At 38.1% G+C, this 21,481-nt stretch overlaps 1 protein-coding gene across 1 annotated transcript in view; it reads left to right on the top strand.

Annotated features, from left to right (window-relative positions):
• The first annotated feature begins 15,034 nt into the window (after window positions 1-15,034).
• LOC123791161 (butyrophilin subfamily 1 member A1-like) overlaps window positions 15,035-21,481 on the top strand; it is a 63,914-nt gene continuing 57,467 nt past the window's right edge. Inside the window, exons 1-2 of the mRNA XM_045795800.2 lie at window positions 15,035-15,482; window positions 19,934-20,215. Coding sequence (XP_045651756.1) covers window positions 15,035-15,482; window positions 19,934-20,215 — 730 coding nt within the window. The remainder of the gene's footprint in view (window positions 15,483-19,933; window positions 20,216-21,481) is intronic.

Genomic DNA, 21,481 nt, shown 5'->3' with positions numbered 1-21,481 from the left:
GTTTCAATCTTGGTAGTTTATAGGTTTCCAGGAAGGATTCCATCTCTTCCAGATTGCTTAGTTTATTGGCATATAGCTGTTGATACTAATTTCTAATAATCCTTCCAATTTCATTGTTGTTGGTTGTGACCTCTCCTTTTTCATTCATAATTTTAATAATCTGGGTCCTTTCTCTTTTCTTTTGGATAAGTCTTGCCAGTGGTCTGTCAATTTTATTGATTCTCTCCAAGAACCAGCTTCTAGTCCTGTTGATCTGCTCTACTGTACTTCTGGTTTCTGCTTGATTGATTTCTGCTCTAATTTTGGTCAACTGCTTCCTCGTGCGTGGATTAGGCCTGTCCCTCTGTTGCTGTTCCAGCTTCTTGAGGTGAGAATATAAAAACTGCATTTTAGATTTTTCTATTCTTTTGAGTGAGGGTTGGATGGCTATGTATTTCCCCCTTAGGACTGCCTTTGCAGTATCCCATAGGTTTTGGACTGTTGTATTTTCATTCTCACTGGTCTCCATAAATTGTTTAATTTGATTTTTGATTTCCTGGTTTATCGAGTCATTCCTGAGCAGGATGGTTCTTAGTCTCCAAGTGTTTGAGGTTCTTCCAGATTTTTCCTTGTGGTTGAGTTCCAATTTCAGAGCGTTGTGGTGTGAGAATATGCAGGGGATAATTTCAATCTTTTGGTATCGGTTGAGACCTGTTTTGTGTCCCAGAACATGGTCTATTCTTGAGAATGTTCCATGGGCATTAGAATACAATGAGTTTTCTTTGGTTCTGGGGTGTAGTGTTCTATATATATCTATGAGGTCCAACTCGTTGAGTATGGAATTCAAAGCCTTTGATTCTTTGCTTAGTTTTTGCCAGGGTGTTCTGTCTATTTCTGAGAGTGGAGTGTTGAGTTCCCCTACTATTAATGTATTTTTATTTATATGTCTCTTTATTCTGGTTAAGAGTTGGCTTGTGTATCTTGCTGCTCCCCTGTTGGGGGCATATATATTTATAATTGTCATATCCACTTGTTGAATACTTCCTTTAAGAATAATATAGTGCCGTTCTGCATCTCTAACTATAGTCTGTAGTTTAAAATCCAGTTTATCTGATATGAGAATTGCTACCCCAGCTTTCTTTTGAGGTCCATTTGCGTGAAAGATTGTACTCCATCCCCTTACTCTCAGTCTGAATGCATCTTTGGGTTCAAAATGAGTCTCTTGTAGACAGCAAATGGATGGGTCATTTCTTTTTATCCAATCTGCAACCCTGTGGCGTTTTAAGAAAGAATTTAAGCCATTAATATTAAGACTGAGTACTGAGAGATATGCTTTTAATGATGCCATGTTGTCAGTAAAGTCTTTGTATTGGCTGTGACTTTCTGTTCTGTATCACTCTTGGGTCCTTTTTACTTTTATAGGACCCCCTTAATACCTCCTGTAGGGCTGGTTTCGTGGTTACGAAATTGGTTAGTGACTGGCGATTCTGAAATGTCTTTATTTCTCCATCAATTCTGAATGACAGCCTTGCTGGATAAAGGATCCTTGGCTGCATGTTTTTCTCTGAAAGAGTTTTAAAAATGCTCCCCCAACATTTTCTCTCATTCCAGGTCTGTGTAGACAGGTCTGACATAATTCTGATACATTTGCCTTGGTACGTGAGGAATTTCTTTGCCCTGGCTGCTTTCAATACTGTATCCTTGGATCTAATCTTTGCGACATGCACTATGACGTGACGTGGCGTAGGTTTGTCGTGGTTGAGCTTGGGAGGGGTCCTCTCTGCCTCTTGGACATGAATGTTTGTTTCCCTTGCTAGATTAGGGAAGTTTTCAGCTACGATTTGTTCAAATATCTCCTCTAGACCTCTGTTTTTCTCCACCCCCTCGGGGATGCCGATGATTCTAACATTGGATCGTTTCGTTGAGTCAGTAATCTCCCGTAGCCAACATTCGTGGGCGTGGATTTTTTTAAAAGCATCTTTTATTTTCATTTTTTCCTCTATTAACCCATCCTCCAATTCACTAACCCTTTCCTCTGCTTTGGTGACCCTGGCCGTCAGAGCCTCTAGTTTTGCCTGCATTTGGCTCATAGAATTTTTAATTTCTGTCAAATTCGTTCTCATTTCTGCCCTTAGGGATTCTATATTCTCAGTAACATTTTCCTTAATACTTTTTTCAAGTCTACTCATCATCTTGACCATTGTTGCTCTGAATTCCATTTCTGATATTTTGGTTACATCCATATATGTTATTTCTGTGGCAGAGGCCACAGACTCACTGTCTTTTCTTTGCTGGGGGGGGGGGCTTCTCCTTCTTGTCATTCTGATGAGGAGAGGTTGCGGGGTTGTTCAGAGCCCAAATTATTGACTGGGTCCCAGGCCGTGCCCCTTGTTTATAGGGATCTTAGAGATGTGGGCTTCTTCTTTAAAGATTTTATTTATTTATTTATCTGAGAGAGGGAGACAGTCAGCAAGAACGGGAACAGAAGCAGGGGAGTGGGAGAGGAAGAAGCAGGCTCCCAGTGGAGGAGCCCAATGAGGGACTCCTTTCTGGAACGCTGGGATCACGCCCTAAGTCAGAGACAGGCGCTCAATGACTGCGCCACCCAGGCGCCCGGGTTGTGGGCTTCTTGATTTTTCAGCCTGCCTTCTGTGTTCTGGGGGAGGGGCCTGCCGCGCCGATACTCAGGCAACCCTGTTTGGGTAGAGTCTCCTCTGTGTCCCCTGCGAGGGGGGATGGGGATGGGCGCTCTCTGAGCCGGTATTTCCAGGCTTTTGTTCTCTGGTGGCTTTCCCTGGTGGTCGGCTATGCCTCTTCTGAGAGTCAGAGTAGCAGCGGCCGAATTTCAGTCTCTGTCACAGAACAGAGGGATTGCAGCCCGTTCTCCACTGATGTTCTGGCCACTTTAATTCCGTTACTGTTGGTGCTGCTCAACCCTGCAGCGTTCCGGAATGTGCGCCCCACACCCGGCGTCCCTGCCCTCACTTCCAGGGCAAGCGCGTCTCTGTCCTTTGTGTTTCTAATGCCGCCAGCCAATGGCCGCCCCGAGCTCCGGGGTCTCCTGGTCTCAGTCTATGCCCGGTGAGCACACCGGGATTCCGGAGTTCCTTGAGAAGACTGGTGGCGCGCGCACCCGGTTCAGGGTCTCAGTGTGCTGTTTCGCGGGTGCCGACCGCGAGTCCACCTGCTCCCCCGTGCAGGTGGCCCGCCAGCCGCCAGCCGCCCCGTGCACACTCTGGGAGCTCCCGGTCTCAGTCTGGATCCCGTGAGCACACCGGGATTCCGGTGTTCTGGGAGATGCCTGGTGGTGCGCGTTCATGGCTCACCGGTCTCAGTCCGCTCTCTCGAGGGTGCCCTCCGTGAGTCCGCCCGCTCCCCCGTGCAGGTGGCTGCCGCTTCCCAGCGCCCAAACGCGGCAGCTCCCTCCCCCTTCCGTTTATCTTCCGATATCTGTGCACGGTTTTAGGGCTCCCCTCTTGGTACCTCAATACTCAGCACTGTAGATGTTCATTTGTAGAGATCCAGATGTATCTTCCTGCGTCTCAGGCTGATTCCGTGGTTATTTAGGCTGGTCTGTTACCTATCCAGCTCGACTCAGGGGACCAGCTGAAAAAGGGGTCCCCTACTCCTCCGCCATCTTAACTCCTCTCCCCGCCATCTTAACTCCTCTCCACAAAACAGGTCTTAACCGATACCAAAAGACTGAGATTATTCCCTGCCTATTCTCAGACCACGATGATTTGAAATTGGAACTCAATCACAAGGAAAATTTTGAAATAAACTTGAACACTTGGAAACTAAGAACCATCCTGCCCAAGAATGATTGGGTAAACCAGGAAATTAAAAACCAGTTTAAACAATTTCTGGAGACCAATGAGAATGAAAACACATTGATCCAAAACCTCAGGGACACTGCAAAGGCGGTCCTAAGCGGAAAATAGATAGCCATCCAAGCCTCACTCAAAAGAGTAGAAAAATCTGAAGTGCAGTTTTTATATTCTCACCTCAAGAAGCTGGAGCTAGAACAGAAGAATAAGCCTAACCCATGCACAAAAAGGCAGATGATCAAGATTAGAGGAGAGATCAATGAATTGGAAACCAGGAGCTCAGTAGAGCAGATCAACCGAACTAGAAGCTGGTTCTTTGATAGAATAAATATGATCAATAAGCCACTAGCCAGACTTATTCAAAAGAATAGAGATAGGACCCAAATTAATAAAATTATGAAGGAAAGGGGAGAGATCACAACCAACACCAATGAAATAGGAATGATCATTAGAAACATTTATCAACAGCTTTATGCCAATAAATTAAACAACGTGGAAGAAATGGATTCCTTCCTTGAAACCTACAAACTACCAAGACTGAAACAGGAAGAAATTGATTATTTAAACAGACCGATTAATTATGAAGAGATTGAAGCAGTGATCAAAAACCTCCCGAAAAACAAGAGTCCAGGACCTGAGGGATTCCCCAGGAATTCTACCAAACATTCAAAGAAGAAATAATACCTATTGTCCTGAAGCTGTTTCAAAAAATATAAACAGAAGGAATACTACCTAACACATTTTATGAGGCCAGAAATACCTTGATCCCCAAACCAGGCAAAGACCCTTCAAAAAGGAGAATTACAGACCGGTATCCCTGATGAATATGGACGCCAAAATCCTCAACAAAATCCTAGCTAATAGAATCCAACAGTACATTAAAAGGATTACCCGTCTTCCCCAAGTGGGATTCATCCTTGGGATGCAAGGGTGGTTCAACATTCACAAATTGATCAGTGTGATAGATCGTATCAAGAAGAAAAGAGTCAAGAACTATATGACCCTTCAATAGATTCAGAAAAAGCATTTGACAAAATACAGCATCCTTTCCTGATTAAAACCCTTCAGAGTATAGGGATAGAGGGTACATTCCTCAATCTCATAAAAACCATCTATGAAAATATGGTATCATTCTTAATGGGGAAAAGCTGAAAGCCTTTCCCTTATGATCAGGAACACGACAAGGATGCCCACTCTTGCCATTATTATTCAACATAGTACTAGAAGTCCTTGCAACAGCAATCAGACAACAAAAATGGATAGAAGGTATCCAAATCAGCAAAGAAGAAGTCAAACTGTCTCTCTTCGCAGATGACATGATACTCTATATGGGAGACCCAAAAGACTCCACCGCAAAATACTAGAAGTTATAGAGCAATTCAGTAATGTGGCGAGACACAAAATCAATACTCAGAAATCAGTTGCATTTTATACACGAAAAAAGAGACTGAAGAATGAGAAATTGGGGAATCCATTGCATTTACAATAGCACCAAAAAACATACGTTATCTTGGAATTAACTTAAACAGAGACATAAAGGAACTATATTCAAGAAAGTACAAATCACTCTTGAAAGACATTGAAGAAGACACAAAAAGATGGAAAAATATTCCATGCTCATGGATCGGAAGAATTAACATAGTTAAAATGTCCATGCTACCCAGAGTGATCTACACTTTCAATGTCATCCTGATTAAAATACCAATGACATTTTTCAATGAACTGGAACAAACTGCCCTTAAATTTGTGTGGAACCAGAAAAGACCCCATATCGCCAAGGAATTGTTGAAAAGGAAAAACAAAGCTGGGGGCATCATGTTACTGGATTTCAAGCTTGCTACAAAGCAGTGATCCCAAAGACAGCATGATACTGGCACAAAAACAGATACATAGACCAATGGAACAGAATAGAGAACCCAGAAATGGACCCTCGGCTCTTTGGGCACCTAATCTTTGATAAAGCAGGAAAAAACATCCAGTGGAAAAAAGACAGTCTCTTCAATAAATGGTCTGGGAAAATTGGACAGCTGCATGCAAAAGAATGAACCTTGACCACTCTCTCACATCAGACACAAAGATAAACTCCAGATAAATGAAAGACCTCAATGTGAGACAGGAATCTATCAAAATCCGAGAGAAGAACACAGGCAGCAACCTCTACAACATCGGCCACAACAACGTTTTTCATGATACATCTCCAAAGGCAAATGAAACAAAAGAAAAAATGAACATGTGGGACATCATCAAGATAAAAGCTTCTGCACAGCCAAGGACACAGTAAAAAAAACTAAGAGGCACCCCCGGAATGGGAGAAGGTATTTGCAAATGACACTTCATATAAAAGAGTAGCATCCAAGATCTATAAGGAACTTCTCAAACTCAATACACAGGAAAAAAATAATCAAATGAACAAATGTGCAGAAGATATGAACAGACACTTTTCCAATGAAGCCATACAAATGGCTACAAGACATATAAAAAAATTTGCAAAATCATTACCCATCCAGGAAATTCAAATCAAAACCACCTTGAGATACCACCTTACACCAGTTAGAATGGTAAAAAATTGACAAGGCAAGAAACAACAAATTTTGGAGAGGATGTGGAGAAAGGGGTTCCCTCTTACATTGTTGGTGGGAATGGACGTTGCTACAGCCACGTTGGAAATCAGTGTGGAAGTCACTTAAAAAGTTAAAAATTGAGCTACCCTATGATCCAGCAATTGCACTGCTGGGTCTTTACCCCAAAGATACAGATGTAGTGAAGAGAACGGCCATATGCCCCCCAATGTTCATAGCAGCATTGTGCACAATAGGTAAATCGTGGAATGTACCGAGATGCCTTTCAAGAGATGACTGGATTAAGAAGATGTGTTCCATATATACAGTGGAATATTATTCAGCCTGTAGAAAGAACGATAACACAGCATTTGCACCAACATGGATGGGACTGGAAGAGATTATGCTAAGTGAAATAAGTCAAGCAGAGAAAGACCATTATCATATGGTTTCACTCATTTATGGAACATAAATAGGGAGATCGGTAGGAGAAGGCAGGGGAGAATGAAGGTGGGGTAAATAGAAGGGGTTATGATCCATGAGAGACTGTGGACTCTGGGAAACAAACTGAGTGCTTCGGAGGGGAGGGAGTGGGGAATTGGGATAGGCTGCTGATGGGTATTAAGGAGGCACATATTGCATGTGCACTGGGTGTTATAGGGAAATAATGAATCATGGAACATTGCATCAAAAACTGGTGATGTACTGTGTGGTGACTAATATAATAGAATAAAAATTATTTTTAAAATAAAGTGGCCAAATAAAAAAAGAAAGCAGAACTCAGAAAAATAAAAATAAAACTGTGCCTCATTCCTCTATTTCAGAACATAATGTCTACAAAAACATGAGAAATTGATTGAGTAGAAATTTGTAAATTGAAAAAGAATGTAACAAAATTTTAAAAATAACCTATGAAAAGTAAGTTTTTAATAGAAAGTTCAATTATAATGTTTTTAAAGAATTAGACATAATTTTCCATAAAAATGAAGCATTCAAGTAGCATCAGAAGAATGAAAATATTCGTCTTCATTAGTCAAATGTATGTTTTCAAATTGTTTGTCTGTTTCTGTCAGAGAACTTGGTAAAAAGGCCTTAGTGTTAAAAAGAGACAAGCAAACAGAAAGCAAAATATTTCCAGATACATTGGTCTGGTAATTCTTCTTTTTTTTAACATTATTTTAAAAAGATTAACTTTATTTATTTGACAGAGAGAGAGAGACAGAGACAGAGAGAGCATGACCAGGGGGAGGGGCAGAGGGAGAAGAAGAAGCTGACTCCCCATCGAGCAGGGAGCCTGATGCAGGACTTGATCCCATGACCCCAGGATCATGACCTGAGTTGAAGTCAGATGCTTCACTGAGCCACCCAGGCATCCTGGCCTAGTAATTTGTTTTTGATAAAGTTTTTCTGAGAAAATATTCAGAAAGACATAGATAAAATCAATTTTAAAATTTACCAAAAGATAAATTTAAAAGATAAGTAAAAGCAATCAATGAAAGAAACAAATTATCAATAAGTTTCCTACTGTAATAAATAGCTAAGTCTGAATAATTTCTCAGTGTTGTAAAAACTGAATTAGTGAATATAAAATCTGAGTCCACTAAGTATTTATTATTAGTTTATTAATTCTTCTAAAAATGATAATTCTAAAATACTATGCCTTCAATTAATTTTTATCTACATCTACTAGATGGTGGTCCCAGGATCCATAATCATTTCTGACATCCTAACAATATGGAAAGTGTTATAATTTCATTTAATTTCCCTTTTATTTATTATTTTTAATAACTAAATTTTTAAAATCATTATTATTTTCTTTTTTGAGAGAGAGAGACCACAAGCAAAGGGGAAGGGGTGGAAAGAGAGAGAGAGAGAGTCTTAAGTGGGCTCCATGCTCACCTTCAAGCTAAATTCAGGGCTCAATCTCAGGACCTTGAGATCATGACCTGAGCCAAAACCAAGAGTTGGACAATTAACTAACTGAGCCACCAAGGCACCCCAAGTTCCCTTTTCTGCCTAAATTCTGGAACTAATCACTGTCAACTTTTCTGGATTGTTACCTCCAATGTTACTGTGTTCTTAAATATGTAATCTCTTGTTTTGTAATTTATCATTTTCCAGGTTGATCTTTTGAGCATGAAAGATAAATACTTAATTATCCCACACTGTGCTCTTCTCACCTCATTTCTTCACAGTGTTAATAGAGTCATATTAAATTTTTAGAGGTCAAACCCAAATTAAGTTATTGTGTCACCTTGACAATGCAAGTGTGCTTTACTGCTAATTCAGTAGTACATCCTGTCATGCATGTATTATCTTTCATTTTTCCTGAAGTTGGCATTAACCTCCATTTACTCTTGTCTATGTTTTTAATCATCTGTTCTTCTAGAAGTCTCCTCTATGTTACGTTTTTACATAATGTGTTTTCCATATACTTAAAATCAATAATTTTGTTGTATTCAAAGAGGTCTGCTTCGGTTATATCTTCATCCCAGGCATGAACCTGGAAGTTCTGTTTCTTGGTCTTTGTGTTTAATTCCCTATACTCTATGTCTTTCTCTTGGTTTTCTATGGTGTTTTAGTCAATCACATCTCCTTATAACTTTCAAAAATGCATATAGCTGAGTAATATTCCATTGTATCTATGAACAGAGATGTCCTTGAACAGATGAATGGATAAAGATGTTGTGGTTCATATATGCAGTGGAGGATCAGTCAGCCATCGGAGAGGATGAATACCCACCATTTGCATCAACGTGGATGGCACTGGAGGAGATAATGCTAAGTGAAATAAGTCAAGCAGATAAAGACAATTATCATATGGTTTTTCTCATATATGGAATATAAGAAAAGCCCAGAGGACCATAGGGGAAAGGAGGGAAAACAGAATGGGAAGAAATCAGAGATGGAGACAAACTACAAGAGGCTCTGGATTCCAGAAAACAAACTGAGGGTTGTGGAAGAGGGTTTGTGGGGCAATGGGGTAACTCTGTGATGGGTATTAAGGAGGGCATGTGATTTGATGAGCACTGGGTGCTATACACAACTAGTGAATCATTGAACCTGCATCAAAAACTAATGTTGTACTATATATTGGCTAATTGAACTTAAAAATAATAAACATAAAAAATGCATATGCAATGGCCCATTTTTTTCTAATTTTTTGATTGAGGCTTGGATTGCTATGGACTTCCCTCTTGGATCACCTTTGCAGTATGCCAGATGCTTGAACTGATGTGTTTTCATTTTCATTAGTCTGCATAAAATTTTCAGTTCATCTTTAACTTGCTGGTTGACCAATTCATTTTTAGCAGGATGCTCTTTAACCGCAAAGTGTTTGAGCTCCTTCCAATTTTTTTCTTGTGATTGAGTTCCAGGTTCAAAACATCATGGTCTGAAAATATGCAGGGAATAATCTCAATCTTTGGGTATAGGTTGAGACCTGATTTGTGACCCAGTATGTGATCTATTCTGGAGGAAGTTCCACATGCACTCAAGAAGAATGAGTATTCTGTTGTTTTATGGTGGAATGTTCTGTAGATATCTGTGAAGTCCATCTGGTCCAGTGTATCATTCAAAGCACTTGTTTCTTCATTGATGTGCTTAGATGATCTGTCCCTTGCTGTGAGGGTGCTGTTAAAATCCCCTACTATTCATGTATAATTATCAATATGTTTCTTCACTTTACTTCTTAATTGGTTTATATAATTGGCTGCTCCGACGCTGGGGGCATAGATATTTACAATTGTTAGATCTTCTTGTTGGATATACCCTTTAAGTATAATACAGTGTCCTTCTACATCTTTGACTACAATCTTTGGTTTAAAATCTAGTATCTCTGATATGAGGATGGCTCCCCTACCTATTTTGAGCTCCATTAGAATGGTAAATGATTTTCCACCCCTTCACTTTCAGTTTGGAGGTGTCTTCAGGTCTAAAATAAGTCTCAATTAGACAACATATGAGTGTTTCTTGCTTTTTTAAAAGATATCATTTATTTATTTGTGAGAGAGAGCACAAGTAGCAGAGTAGCAGGCAAAGGGATAGGGAGAAGCAGGCTCCCTTCTGAGGAGAGAGCCCAATGCCTACATTCAATCCCAGGACCCCTGGATCATGACCTGAGCTGAAGGGAGATGGTTAACTGACTGAGCCACCCAGGTGCCCCTGGTTCTTGCTTTTTTATCCAATCCGATACACTGTGTCTTTGGTTGGAGCATTCAGTCCATTTACTCTCAGAATAACTATTGAAAGATATGAATTTAGTGTGAATGTATTGCCTGTTAAATCCGTGTTTCTGTAGATTGTCTCTGTTTCTTCCTGTCTATGTCATTCTTGTGGTCTCTCTTCACTTACAGAATCCCGTTTAATATTTCTTGCAGGGCTGGCTTAGAGGTCACATATTCTCTCAGTTTCCATCTGTCCTGTAAGCTCTTTTTCTTTCCATTCATTCTGAATGACAACCTTGCTAGATAAAGTATTTTTGGCTGCATGTTATTCTCATTTAGTATCCTGAATATATCTTGCCAGCCCTTTCTGGCCTTCTGGGTTTCTGTGGATAGGTCTGACATTATTCTGATGTTCCTCCCTCCATACATAAGGAATCCCCTCTCCCTAGCTTCTCTCAGGATCATTTCTTTGGCTCTAAGCTTTGCATGCTTCACTATTATGTCAGTGTGTTGATCTTTTTTTATTGATTTTGGGAGGGATCCTCTCTTCCTCTTAGATATGAATGACTGTTTCCTTCCCCAGATTAGGGACATTCTCAGCCATGATTAACTGAAATATACCTCACAGCCCTCTCTCTTCATCCCCTTGGGAATTCCAATAATTCTGACTTTGGTTCGTTTCAAGGCATTGTTAAATTATCAAAGCCTTCTTCAGGGGCTAGTAGTTGTCTTTCTCCTTTTTCCTCAAGTTCCTTTCCATCAGCCTGTCCTCTAGATCACTTATTCTTTGTTCTGCCTCATTGACCCTAGTGTTAGAGCATCCAAGTTAGACTGCATCTCATTCCTAGCATTTTTAATTTGGATCTGATTAGATTTCTTTTCCTCCCTTAGCGATTCTGTACTGTCATTTAGGCTTTTTAAAGCCTAGCTATAAACTTTATAATTGCTATCCTGAATTCCAACTCTGACAACTTACGTATATCCATACCTATTAGCTCTGTGGCAGAGAATATTGCCTCTGGTTCTTTTCTTTGTTGTGAGTTCCTTCTTCCAGTCATTCAGCCTATGGAAGAATGGGTAAGTGAATGAACACAATCCAAAATATCAACCACAACCCAAGCAAAATACAGCCTTCAAAAAATCCGAAGTGGTTAGAAGCCACCTCATAGAAGCACACAAAGTCCAAATACAAGAAAACTACAACAAAAATATGAAAAGTTTGGGTAAGAGAGACTATAATCTCACATGGTGGACAAAACAGGGTGGTCCACTTGTTCTTGATTGAATTTTGGTCTCTGTGTTAGAAGACACTACATCCCAAAATTGCAAAGAAAATATTTATATTTATATAAAACATAAATGAAATAAGAGAGAAAAAAAGACTAGACTGAAGCATGTATCTTTAAAATGTAGATTGAAAAAATAAAATTTAAAAAATGATTTAAACATAAGCTTGTAAAATAAGAATCTAATTGAAATGGGTATCATACCAGGGTATGATAAACGGCCCACACATTCCAGTCTCTTTCTGGGTCCTCAGGCAAAGAGCAGTGTCCCTCCCAGTATGGCACAGTTTGTGGTAATCCAAGCTGAGAGTCCCTCCTCGGAACACTAGCTGTAACCAGATTCAACACTCCACCATTTGTGCACTTTATCAGTTCAGGCACCTCAGTTCTTTCTGTGTGACCCACCTACAATTCTGCCTTTTCCATCCTCTGAGCCCTTTTCAGAAAGGGACGTCTCTCGCTGGAGCATATTTCTAAGGGTTCTGATTTAGCTATCCAGTGTTATATCACTTGTCAGTACCCAGCTTATGAAAGTTCCCTCATCCCTCCATTTATCTTCTGATATTCTCCTGCAGATTCATGAATCCACACCTCCCAACTTGCAAAAGGCAGTTATTTTTCTGCTTGTAGATATCTACATATATTTTCTTACATCTCGGTCTAAATTTGTGGGTTTTCAGAATGGTTTCATAGCTATTCAGCTAAATTCCAGGGACCTGATGAAGTGAGGTCCCTTACTCTTCTGCTTTCTTGCCCCCCTCCCCGGTGATATCATTCTTAATCACATATTTGGATGCATCTACTTTACCTAGCATAACAAATCAGAAATAAATAAATAAATAAATAAACAAACAAATAAATAAATAAATAGCACTGGGTGCTATACTCAACTAATTAATGTTGAACACTACAACAAAAACTAATGTTGTATTATATGGTGGCTAAATGAACATAATAAAATAAATAAATAAATAAATAAATAAATAAATAAATAAGACCACACTATATTAAAAAGTTTTTGCACAGTAAAAGAAACATCTAATACTACAAAGAGGCAACCTATTGAATTGGAGAAGATATCCTCAAATGATAGATCTAATGATGGACTCAAACACATACAAATATATGAGAAACTCATACTACTCAAAACATAGGAAATACATGAATCAAAAAATGTGCTGAGAACCTAGATAGACATTTTCCAAAAAAGACATACAGATGTCCCACAGGCACATGAAAAGATGTTAAGTTTCACTAAGTATCAGGGAAATGCAAATCAAAACCATAACGACACACCACCTCGTACCTGTCAGAATAGGTAGTATCAAAAAGACAAGTAATAACTAGTGTTGGTGAGGATATGGAGTAAAGGAAATCCATATGCACTGTAGTTAGAAATGCAAATTGCTGCATATTATATGGAAAATAGTATGGATGTTTCTCATTAAAAAAAAAAGAAATAGAACTACCATATATATGATTCAGGGTCTACTTTTAAGTATTTGAAAAACAAAAACACTAATTTGAAAAGACACACGCATACCTAATTAATTGCAGTATTTTTTTTTAATTGCCAGGATATGGAGAAAACCTAATCTGTGAATAGGTTAATAGGTAAAGAAAGAAGTTATACACACACTCACACACACACAATGGTATGATACTCATTCATAAGAAAGAATAAAATCTTGCCATTTGTGAAACCATGAATAGACTTAGATGGTAGTGTGTTAAAAGATATAAGTGGGACAGTAAAACACAAATACCATATAATTTCACTTATATGTGGAATCTAAAATCTGAACAAATCAAATGAACAAATGACCCAGAAGAAGAATCATAGATACAGAGAACAAACTGATGGTTGGCAGAGGTCAGGAGATGGGTGGATGGATGACAAATGAAGGCGATTAGGAGGTACCATCTTCCAGTTATAAAATAGAACATGGGGATGTAATATACAGCATAGGGAATATAGTCAAAAATATTTTAACAACTTTGCATGGTGATGGTAACTATAGATCTTGATGAACATTTTTAAATGTATCACTATAGTGTACATCTGGAATTAATACAATATGATATGTCTATTATTCTTCAATAAAAAAATTAATTGTATCATGAATAATAAGCACAGGCCAGACTGCAATGCCCATTGTAAGCAATCTGCTAATGAAATTGATCAAGTAACACTCAATCAGTGAGATTACAAGAGAGAAAGAAATCTCACCCACTTCTCCAGACAAGCTGATTCAACCCATTCCATGCATGTCTCAAAATATACAACAAAAAAATGTGTCCTTAAATAAAACAATTTGACAGTACTTTTTGCTACACATGATTTTAAGTTCATCTAGTAATTGAGGGGTTATCTGTGTTAATTATTTGCTTCTATCCGAAAGAAAAATAGAACTTTCCTGACATGTATGACAAGCAAGCAGTTAGAACGTGGAGTCATGTGAGACTAGGTTAAATATGTACAGTGACAGAGACAGAATGCTACCATTCTTGTTGTTTACATTTCAAACTGATATCCCTAGATCCTTAAGAAAGAAATAGTTGAATGTCAATACTGGAACAAAAGATTATGTAGCCCTTTAAAAGTTATAAACCAAGCAGAATTTATTTATTTATTTTTAAAGATTTGTATTTAACCAATGGTTACTCATTACACGTATACTATTTTAATACTCTAGAAAATTTATGTGGTATACAGGATCTTACACTTATTTTCTAAAATGGGAAATATATAAATAGTGTTGTATTTTTTCTTAACACAAAAACTTTATTTTTAAAACTTTACATTATATTTCATAATAAGTTATATAATATTAGGTAATATATATTTTAAAACAAGGAAATATTTGGTTGCTGCTATTAGAATTCTCCATTTGTGCCTTTGTCATTAAGTATTTAGGGGGAATTTATCATTCACTGAATTCATTAATCACTGACCCCATAATTAGTTATTGACTGACTCAATATTCCCATATCTTAAATGATAATATTTTATAACAAATAGAATGCATATACAGCATAAAGAATGAGATTTATATAATTTGAATTCCAATTGTAGGCAAAGGGAAAATCCAATTAAATTTTTGTTAAGACCATATGACTTTTGCACATTGGCATCATATCTTCTACTATCTCTTTCATCAACAGTGTATTTGTGTATTCGTTCTTTAGATCTGTTCATTAATTGACCACATGTCACTATGCCAGTTAGCCTGGTCTACTTATTTACTGATCAGATGGTCACAGTCATGCCTGTCACAGTCTCAGTGATGATTCCCTTGATTTCAAAATTACTTCCAGGACAATTCCATGTGATAGGACCTAGAGAACCGGTCATTGCCTTGGTTGGGGAAGAAGCTGTGTTGTCCTGCCAGCTCAGCCCATCAATGGATGCTCAGAACATGGAAGTTAGATGGTACCGGAATGTTCCTTTGGACCTGGTGCATCGTTATAGTACTTCCCAGGATGATACGGAGGAGCAGATGCTAGAGTACCAAGGGAGGACAGAGTTCCTGAAAGATAATATTACCAAAGGGCATGTTGCCCTAAGGATCCATCAAATCCAACTTTCAGATGGAGGGGAGTATGCATGCTACTTTGAAAGCTCCACATACTACAATGAGGCAAAATTCCAAGTGTTGGTCACAGGTGAGTCTCTGCAATGAAAACTCCTAAAAACAAATTGTATTAGTTTTACTTTTTCTTTTGTTTGTCTGTTTATTTGTTTGCTTTTTTTTTTTTAATCAGGAGTCTAAAGTACCCCTGCAGATGGATTAAGGTGGCTAAATCTATACAAACAACATGATGGAATGCCAAGAAAAGTAAATATGTAAAATTAATCTAATCAGTCTTTCCCAACATTCTCTGGCTGTAGTAAAAATAAATTTGCATCTGTTTTATGCCAACATTACTTTGAAGGAAAGAAAGAACAGGGGTTATAGTAGGTATTACTCAGAAAAGTCCCAGAAATGTATCTTAGTCTCTATTTAGAAACACAGAAGGAACTAAGCAGAGGCAGAAAGAATCTACCAGCCTGCTATCAGGCTGAGTTTTCTACACCTTGCTGCTGCCCATTCTGGCAATAGTCCAGTCAGATGTGGCATTGCTGACTCTTGGTATGACATCCTTGTTTATTCAGATCCCTGCATAATTTGTCCCCTTAAATCTCACTCCCTGTTAGATATTTTCCACAAAAACAAAAAACAAACAAAACAAAACAACACAACTGTACTGCCAGGATGTTAGGTAAGAATTCTAATTCAACCATCCACTGAACCATAATCAGCATTTTCTCTATAAACACTGTAGGGCCTTATATTGAGCCCAGAGATGAGTTTCTCTATCACAGCCTTTATAATGGACATTACGAGAAACTAACCCAGTTCATCAGATGGGGCCAACAATATTGACCTTCCTCCCAAGGGCAGGAAAATCTTCTCCTCCAGAACTCCCTGACATGTTTGCAAATGCTCCTGCCTCCTATTTAGTGATAATTCTGCATATGCCCTAAGTAATTCTTAGTCCACAATTACATAATAAAGGGCGGGTACTTATATAATTCTTCATAAATTAAAGGGGGCTATTGCAAAGGGACTTGCATGCAAATTTTAAATACGTTTGTGAGTCAATGTTTTTGTTACCGGACACTTTGATCCATACATCCCCTAATAGTTCTGCAGCATCAGGGAGAGAATAGTTGCCTCCTTCTGAGATTCCTTCCTGGGTTTAAAGAAAATCTGCATCTTTAGGCAAGTATACTGGGATTCCTCGCTGCATGTCTCCATTGTATGCAAACGAGTGTCACTCCTATGGAGGCATTTAACCAGGCACTAACAGGGATGAATGAGAAATTATGTCCATCTATTCACTGAGTTTTGCCTTTAGAGCAGGGATCATTCACTTCACTGTGGTAACTTCTGAATCAATCCAGGTGTTAGACATCCAGCCATTTCCTACGCCTTAGGTAAACCCTTATCAAGGCTTTGAATTTTAGATCCAGTTGCTAGGGTTGCTTCTTCAATGAATAATATGTCTTTATCAGGGTCATCTCAATTTTCTTTATCTTAGACTTACTTGTGCTTTGTACAATTATCCTATCACTAAATAGAAAATAACTTTCCACTATTCTTCCATTTTACCCCAGTTTCTTTAGAAGAATGCATTTCCTATCTTGAAGTTATTGCCACTTAACTCTAACACTGTGTTTCAGCATGAGTTTGTTATCAGCTCCAACAATGGTTACTTGACACACTTTCTAGAATCTATTTTACAATCTCCTGTATCTTGTAGATGAGGTTATTTGATACATCACTTCATTGATTTTTCCAAATCATATGTGCAAGGGAAGTTGTATTTGCTACCAAAGCATAATGTTTTAAAATAAAACTAAGATAAAGCCTGTGGTGATCTTAATTTGCACTGTGGACATACATTACAAATAATAGTGATAAATTCCACCCAACTTTTTACTAGGCCCAGAATGTTCAAAGAAATTTTAACCAAACTTAACCAAAATATTTTCTAAGAGATAAATTGAAGGTTCTGATATTAGGTGACATAATTTTATAAGAATGGACAATATAGTTTTTCTCTCCTTGCCATGGTCATAAGACAATGAAAATCCCAGAGTTTCAAAATGGATGAAGAATGCATTTAACTCAGCCTGAGCTATGTCAGAAACCACCCAGGCCTCAAGTATGCTAATTAGAAACCCACAGTAGTAGGAGAATCATGGTGACCTGGTTTCTTCTCCTGCTAGCTATCTTTTCTCCACTTTGACCCCTCAGTCTTGATTCGATAATTCAAGTTACATAATTAATGACTAAGGCAACATTTGGACTACATGTTTCAATCCTTTAAAAATATCCATACCCACCCCTAATTCCCACTCCTATTTTTAATTGATGCTGGACCCACACAATGTATTTTACCCTTAGCCAAAACATTTAATAAGGTAAAGAGAATGGCATAACTTGAAGTGCCACATTACATTTCTCTCTCCAGAAAATCAGACAATAATGAAACATTTATTGTGTTTCTACAAAAACTGACTTATACAATTTTGTCTCAGAAAATACCCACTCCTAATTGCATGTCCCTTCAACTCTTAGAAAATAGTTTGGATACATGGAATGTAACGGGATGGCCTTTCAAATTGAAAGATCCCATAAAATGCAAATCATCTTTTCTTTGTATTCTTAATTGATCAACTCTTTAAGGTGAATAATATTTATTTATTATAACCCAATAAGCAGTTTATATAGAGTAATTTTTACACCCATGATATGGGTTGGGGCAATTTTCATCCTCATTTTATAAAAAGGGAATAGAGGTATAGAGGGACTGGGTCATTAGTTACACCGGGACACTGGTGCCAGGACAAATGCAACCATTGACTCTAGAGCTTATCCTCGTAACCATGATGCTCTACTGATTCTCAAAGGTATTGTATTCTGAGAGTAACATTTGTCAGTACCTGCACTGGAGGGCACGACTGTGCCAGCGAGGTCATAACTGGTGCAGCAAGCTATTGACTAGTCACCTCCTCCTGCTGTTTGTCAGAGTCTGGCCATCAGTGCAACATCATATGACGTTAGATAATTTTTCTTCATCAAGTTAATAGGACTGCCATAACAAATTACTACAAATGGGATGGCCTGAAAACAACAGAAATGTATCTTCTGACAGTTCTGGAGGCCACTGTCTACAATAAAGGTGTCATCAGGGTTATGGTCCAAGGGAAGCATCTGAGGAGAATGCCTCTCTGGCTTCTGGTAGCTCCAGGCATGCCGTGGTTTATGCTGGGATCTCTCCATTCTCTGCTTCCATCTTCACAGGGCCACTTTCCTGTGTATCTGTGTCCAAATTTCTTTTGGTTTATATAGACCACATTCACTTGGGATTAGGACCCACCTTAAACTAGTATAATTTCCTCTTTACTAATTACATGTACAAAATTGTATCCAAATAAGGGGACAGCTATTAAAGGTTAGGACTTGAACATATCTTTTCAGATAATTTGATCCCAGTAAATTTGATCTTTTTTGTTGTTGTTGTTATCGACTTTTTAGTTACTCTGCATAATACTGTGTGGAATGCTGCATTTCTCTCCACTGAACATCAAAAGACAGTGCCTTAAACCAAAGCTTTTTTTTTTTCTTCTCTGAGTTAAAGGGAGAAGGAACCCAGAACTGGAAGAGTGGCTGCACACTGTGTGGTTCCACATTTCTTAATTTGATGTTTTGCCACATCCACATAATCCACTTTTGAAGATGACTCACAGACACTCTGTGTGCTCCAGACCTTGAGAAGGGAGAAAGAGTGAAGGGAAAGGTGTATCTCTTCACTTTGAGGGAAATACTCTAGAAGGCACCACACCATTTTCATTTCAAACACTACCATCAGCATATCAAAGCCACTCCTAATTATAAGTGGGAGAGTGGTGGAACATGAATTCTTAACCTGGGCTGACATATCCACAGTTAAAATACATATTGTTCCCCAAAGTGATCTATCCAAAATGGTAGTTACTAGCCACATGTTGCATTGAAATTTAAGTGTACTCGATATACAGTTAATTGATAAAAATATGAAATTCAGTTCCTAACAATATTTCAGGTGCTCAGTAGCAACTTATACCTAGTTCATTTGGACCACATTGATATTGGTAGCATTCCCAATATCATAAGTTCTTATTAAAAATATCTCTAGAATTAGGCATTAAAAGATATTTGGAAAATGACTAGAAATGTGCCACAGAAAACCACCAATTGATGTGTGCCTTTAGCTTTAAAGGTTGCAAGTGGTTTTATGAATGTTTTTCTACCCAACTTCAAGAATCATCAGATAAAATAATCAGTAATGTTTCAAAGGGAAGAGAGGTAAAAAGAAAAAAATACAGATATTTTTGGCATTTGGGTACTTATTAAATGTTGATACAGCTGGTTTGCTTTCTCCAAAGTTCTTTTTAACTAGTTAATTTTCTAACCTCCACTTTTATAAATAAGAAAATTGAGTTTCACAGAAGTTAATTAAAATGTAAAACGGCAACCAAACACTTGGAGAAGTATAATTTCTCTGTCTCTCTTTGGTTATTGTAGTCTCAGGTATGGCTCCTCATATTTGCATTGAGACTGGTAATAGGAGAGAAATTAAGTTGACCTGCACATCCACGGGGTGGTATCCAAAGCCTGAGCTGCAATGGAGGGACCATCAAGGACTGCACTTGACGCCAGTCTCTGAGACAAAGACAATGGAAGAAAATGGACTGTTTCATGTGGAATCATCTGTCACAGTGGACAAAAGTTCAAGAGAAAAAGTGTCCTGTATTGTAAGGAACCTAATACTCAATGTGGAGAAAGATGTGCATGTTTCCATTGCAGGTAAGTTACCTTCACAGTCCGTATCTTGAGATATCCCTGCTAATTGAGAAGATCTTACTGACAAAGACCTATGACTGTTCTAGTTTACCCAGTTTTAATTCTTAATGTGGAGAACATGTAAAAATTCATATTTGGTCTTGTTTTGTATTTCTTTTTCTGATAGAAATGTCATTGTCCTACTTTATAAAAATGAATATATGAATGCACAAAAGCATTGAAAGGGCACTAAATAACTTTGAGAAATCTTTCAAAGTTCCTCCTAAACTTCTCCTGATCCCACTGCCTAGGGAAAGCCACTTTTCATAACTTGGTGTTTTCTCCCATCTAATTGAATTTGAATCCTGGCAGTGCTATTTCCCAGCTTCATGATTTTGGGTAACTATTGAGCTCTCTGTGCTCAGTTTCCCATCTGTTGCATATGGGTAATATTAGTGTCTATCTCACAAAATTGTTATGATTATTAACTAATGTAATTAATATACGCAGAGAAGAGTTTTGACACTCCAATATACTCCTTATGCCTACCCAAAGTGATCTTTCAAAGAAAGTTTGCCCAAATTATCTCCTCCAACTCCATGTACATGCAAATGTCTTTATTTGAAGTATTTCACCCTGTCAACAAGATTCTCATTTCCTTTTTATCCAACTTCATTTTTTATCCCTCTATTCCTTGTCTCCAAATCCTCCTACACCACATTAATTCTCTAAACATATTCAACCATGCAATACCCCTTGTATGCTGTTATTGACACACTTGTTCTATTTTCCTGACATTAAGAGTTTCCTACTGGTCCCTTAATACTTCATCTTATCTTCGCAGGAAGCTGTCTTCAACCCATTCTGTGTTAAGTGCCCTCTTTACTCATGCATTACTGTGATTATATGTTTCACTATTTCCCCAGATAGAATAAACTTCTGAGGATACTATGTCTTATTTCTTAGCAATAAGATGTCCTTATTTCTTAGAAAAATACGGAGCCAAAAAATGCTTTCCTACAGTAGGTAAATATTTCTGTGACCTTTTATCAACAAGTAAAGTGTCACTTCTCTAATACTTTAGTTTGGAAAGTCACATTGTTTTAAGATAATTAGAAAGAGAACTTGAGTTTGGGAAATGTGACGGAAGCAGACACATACACCAGAATAGAGGATTTTTGTTTAATAACCTTAGTAAAACAAAGAACAGAGGAAATTAGCAGTCTCTTAATTGATATTTTTATACTGAAGAAATGAGTTGAAACATATAATAGGGTATCATGAGTTGGG

The sequence above is a fragment of the Ursus americanus genome, chromosome 5 (assembly GCF_024610735.1).
Source record: "Ursus americanus isolate L20-20 chromosome 5, mUrsAme1.1.p, whole genome shotgun sequence".
Classification (NCBI taxonomy): Eukaryota; Metazoa; Chordata; class Mammalia; order Carnivora; family Ursidae; genus Ursus; species Ursus americanus.
The sequence above is the reverse complement of the archived record's forward strand: the minus strand, read 5'-3'. Positions and strand labels throughout refer to the sequence as shown.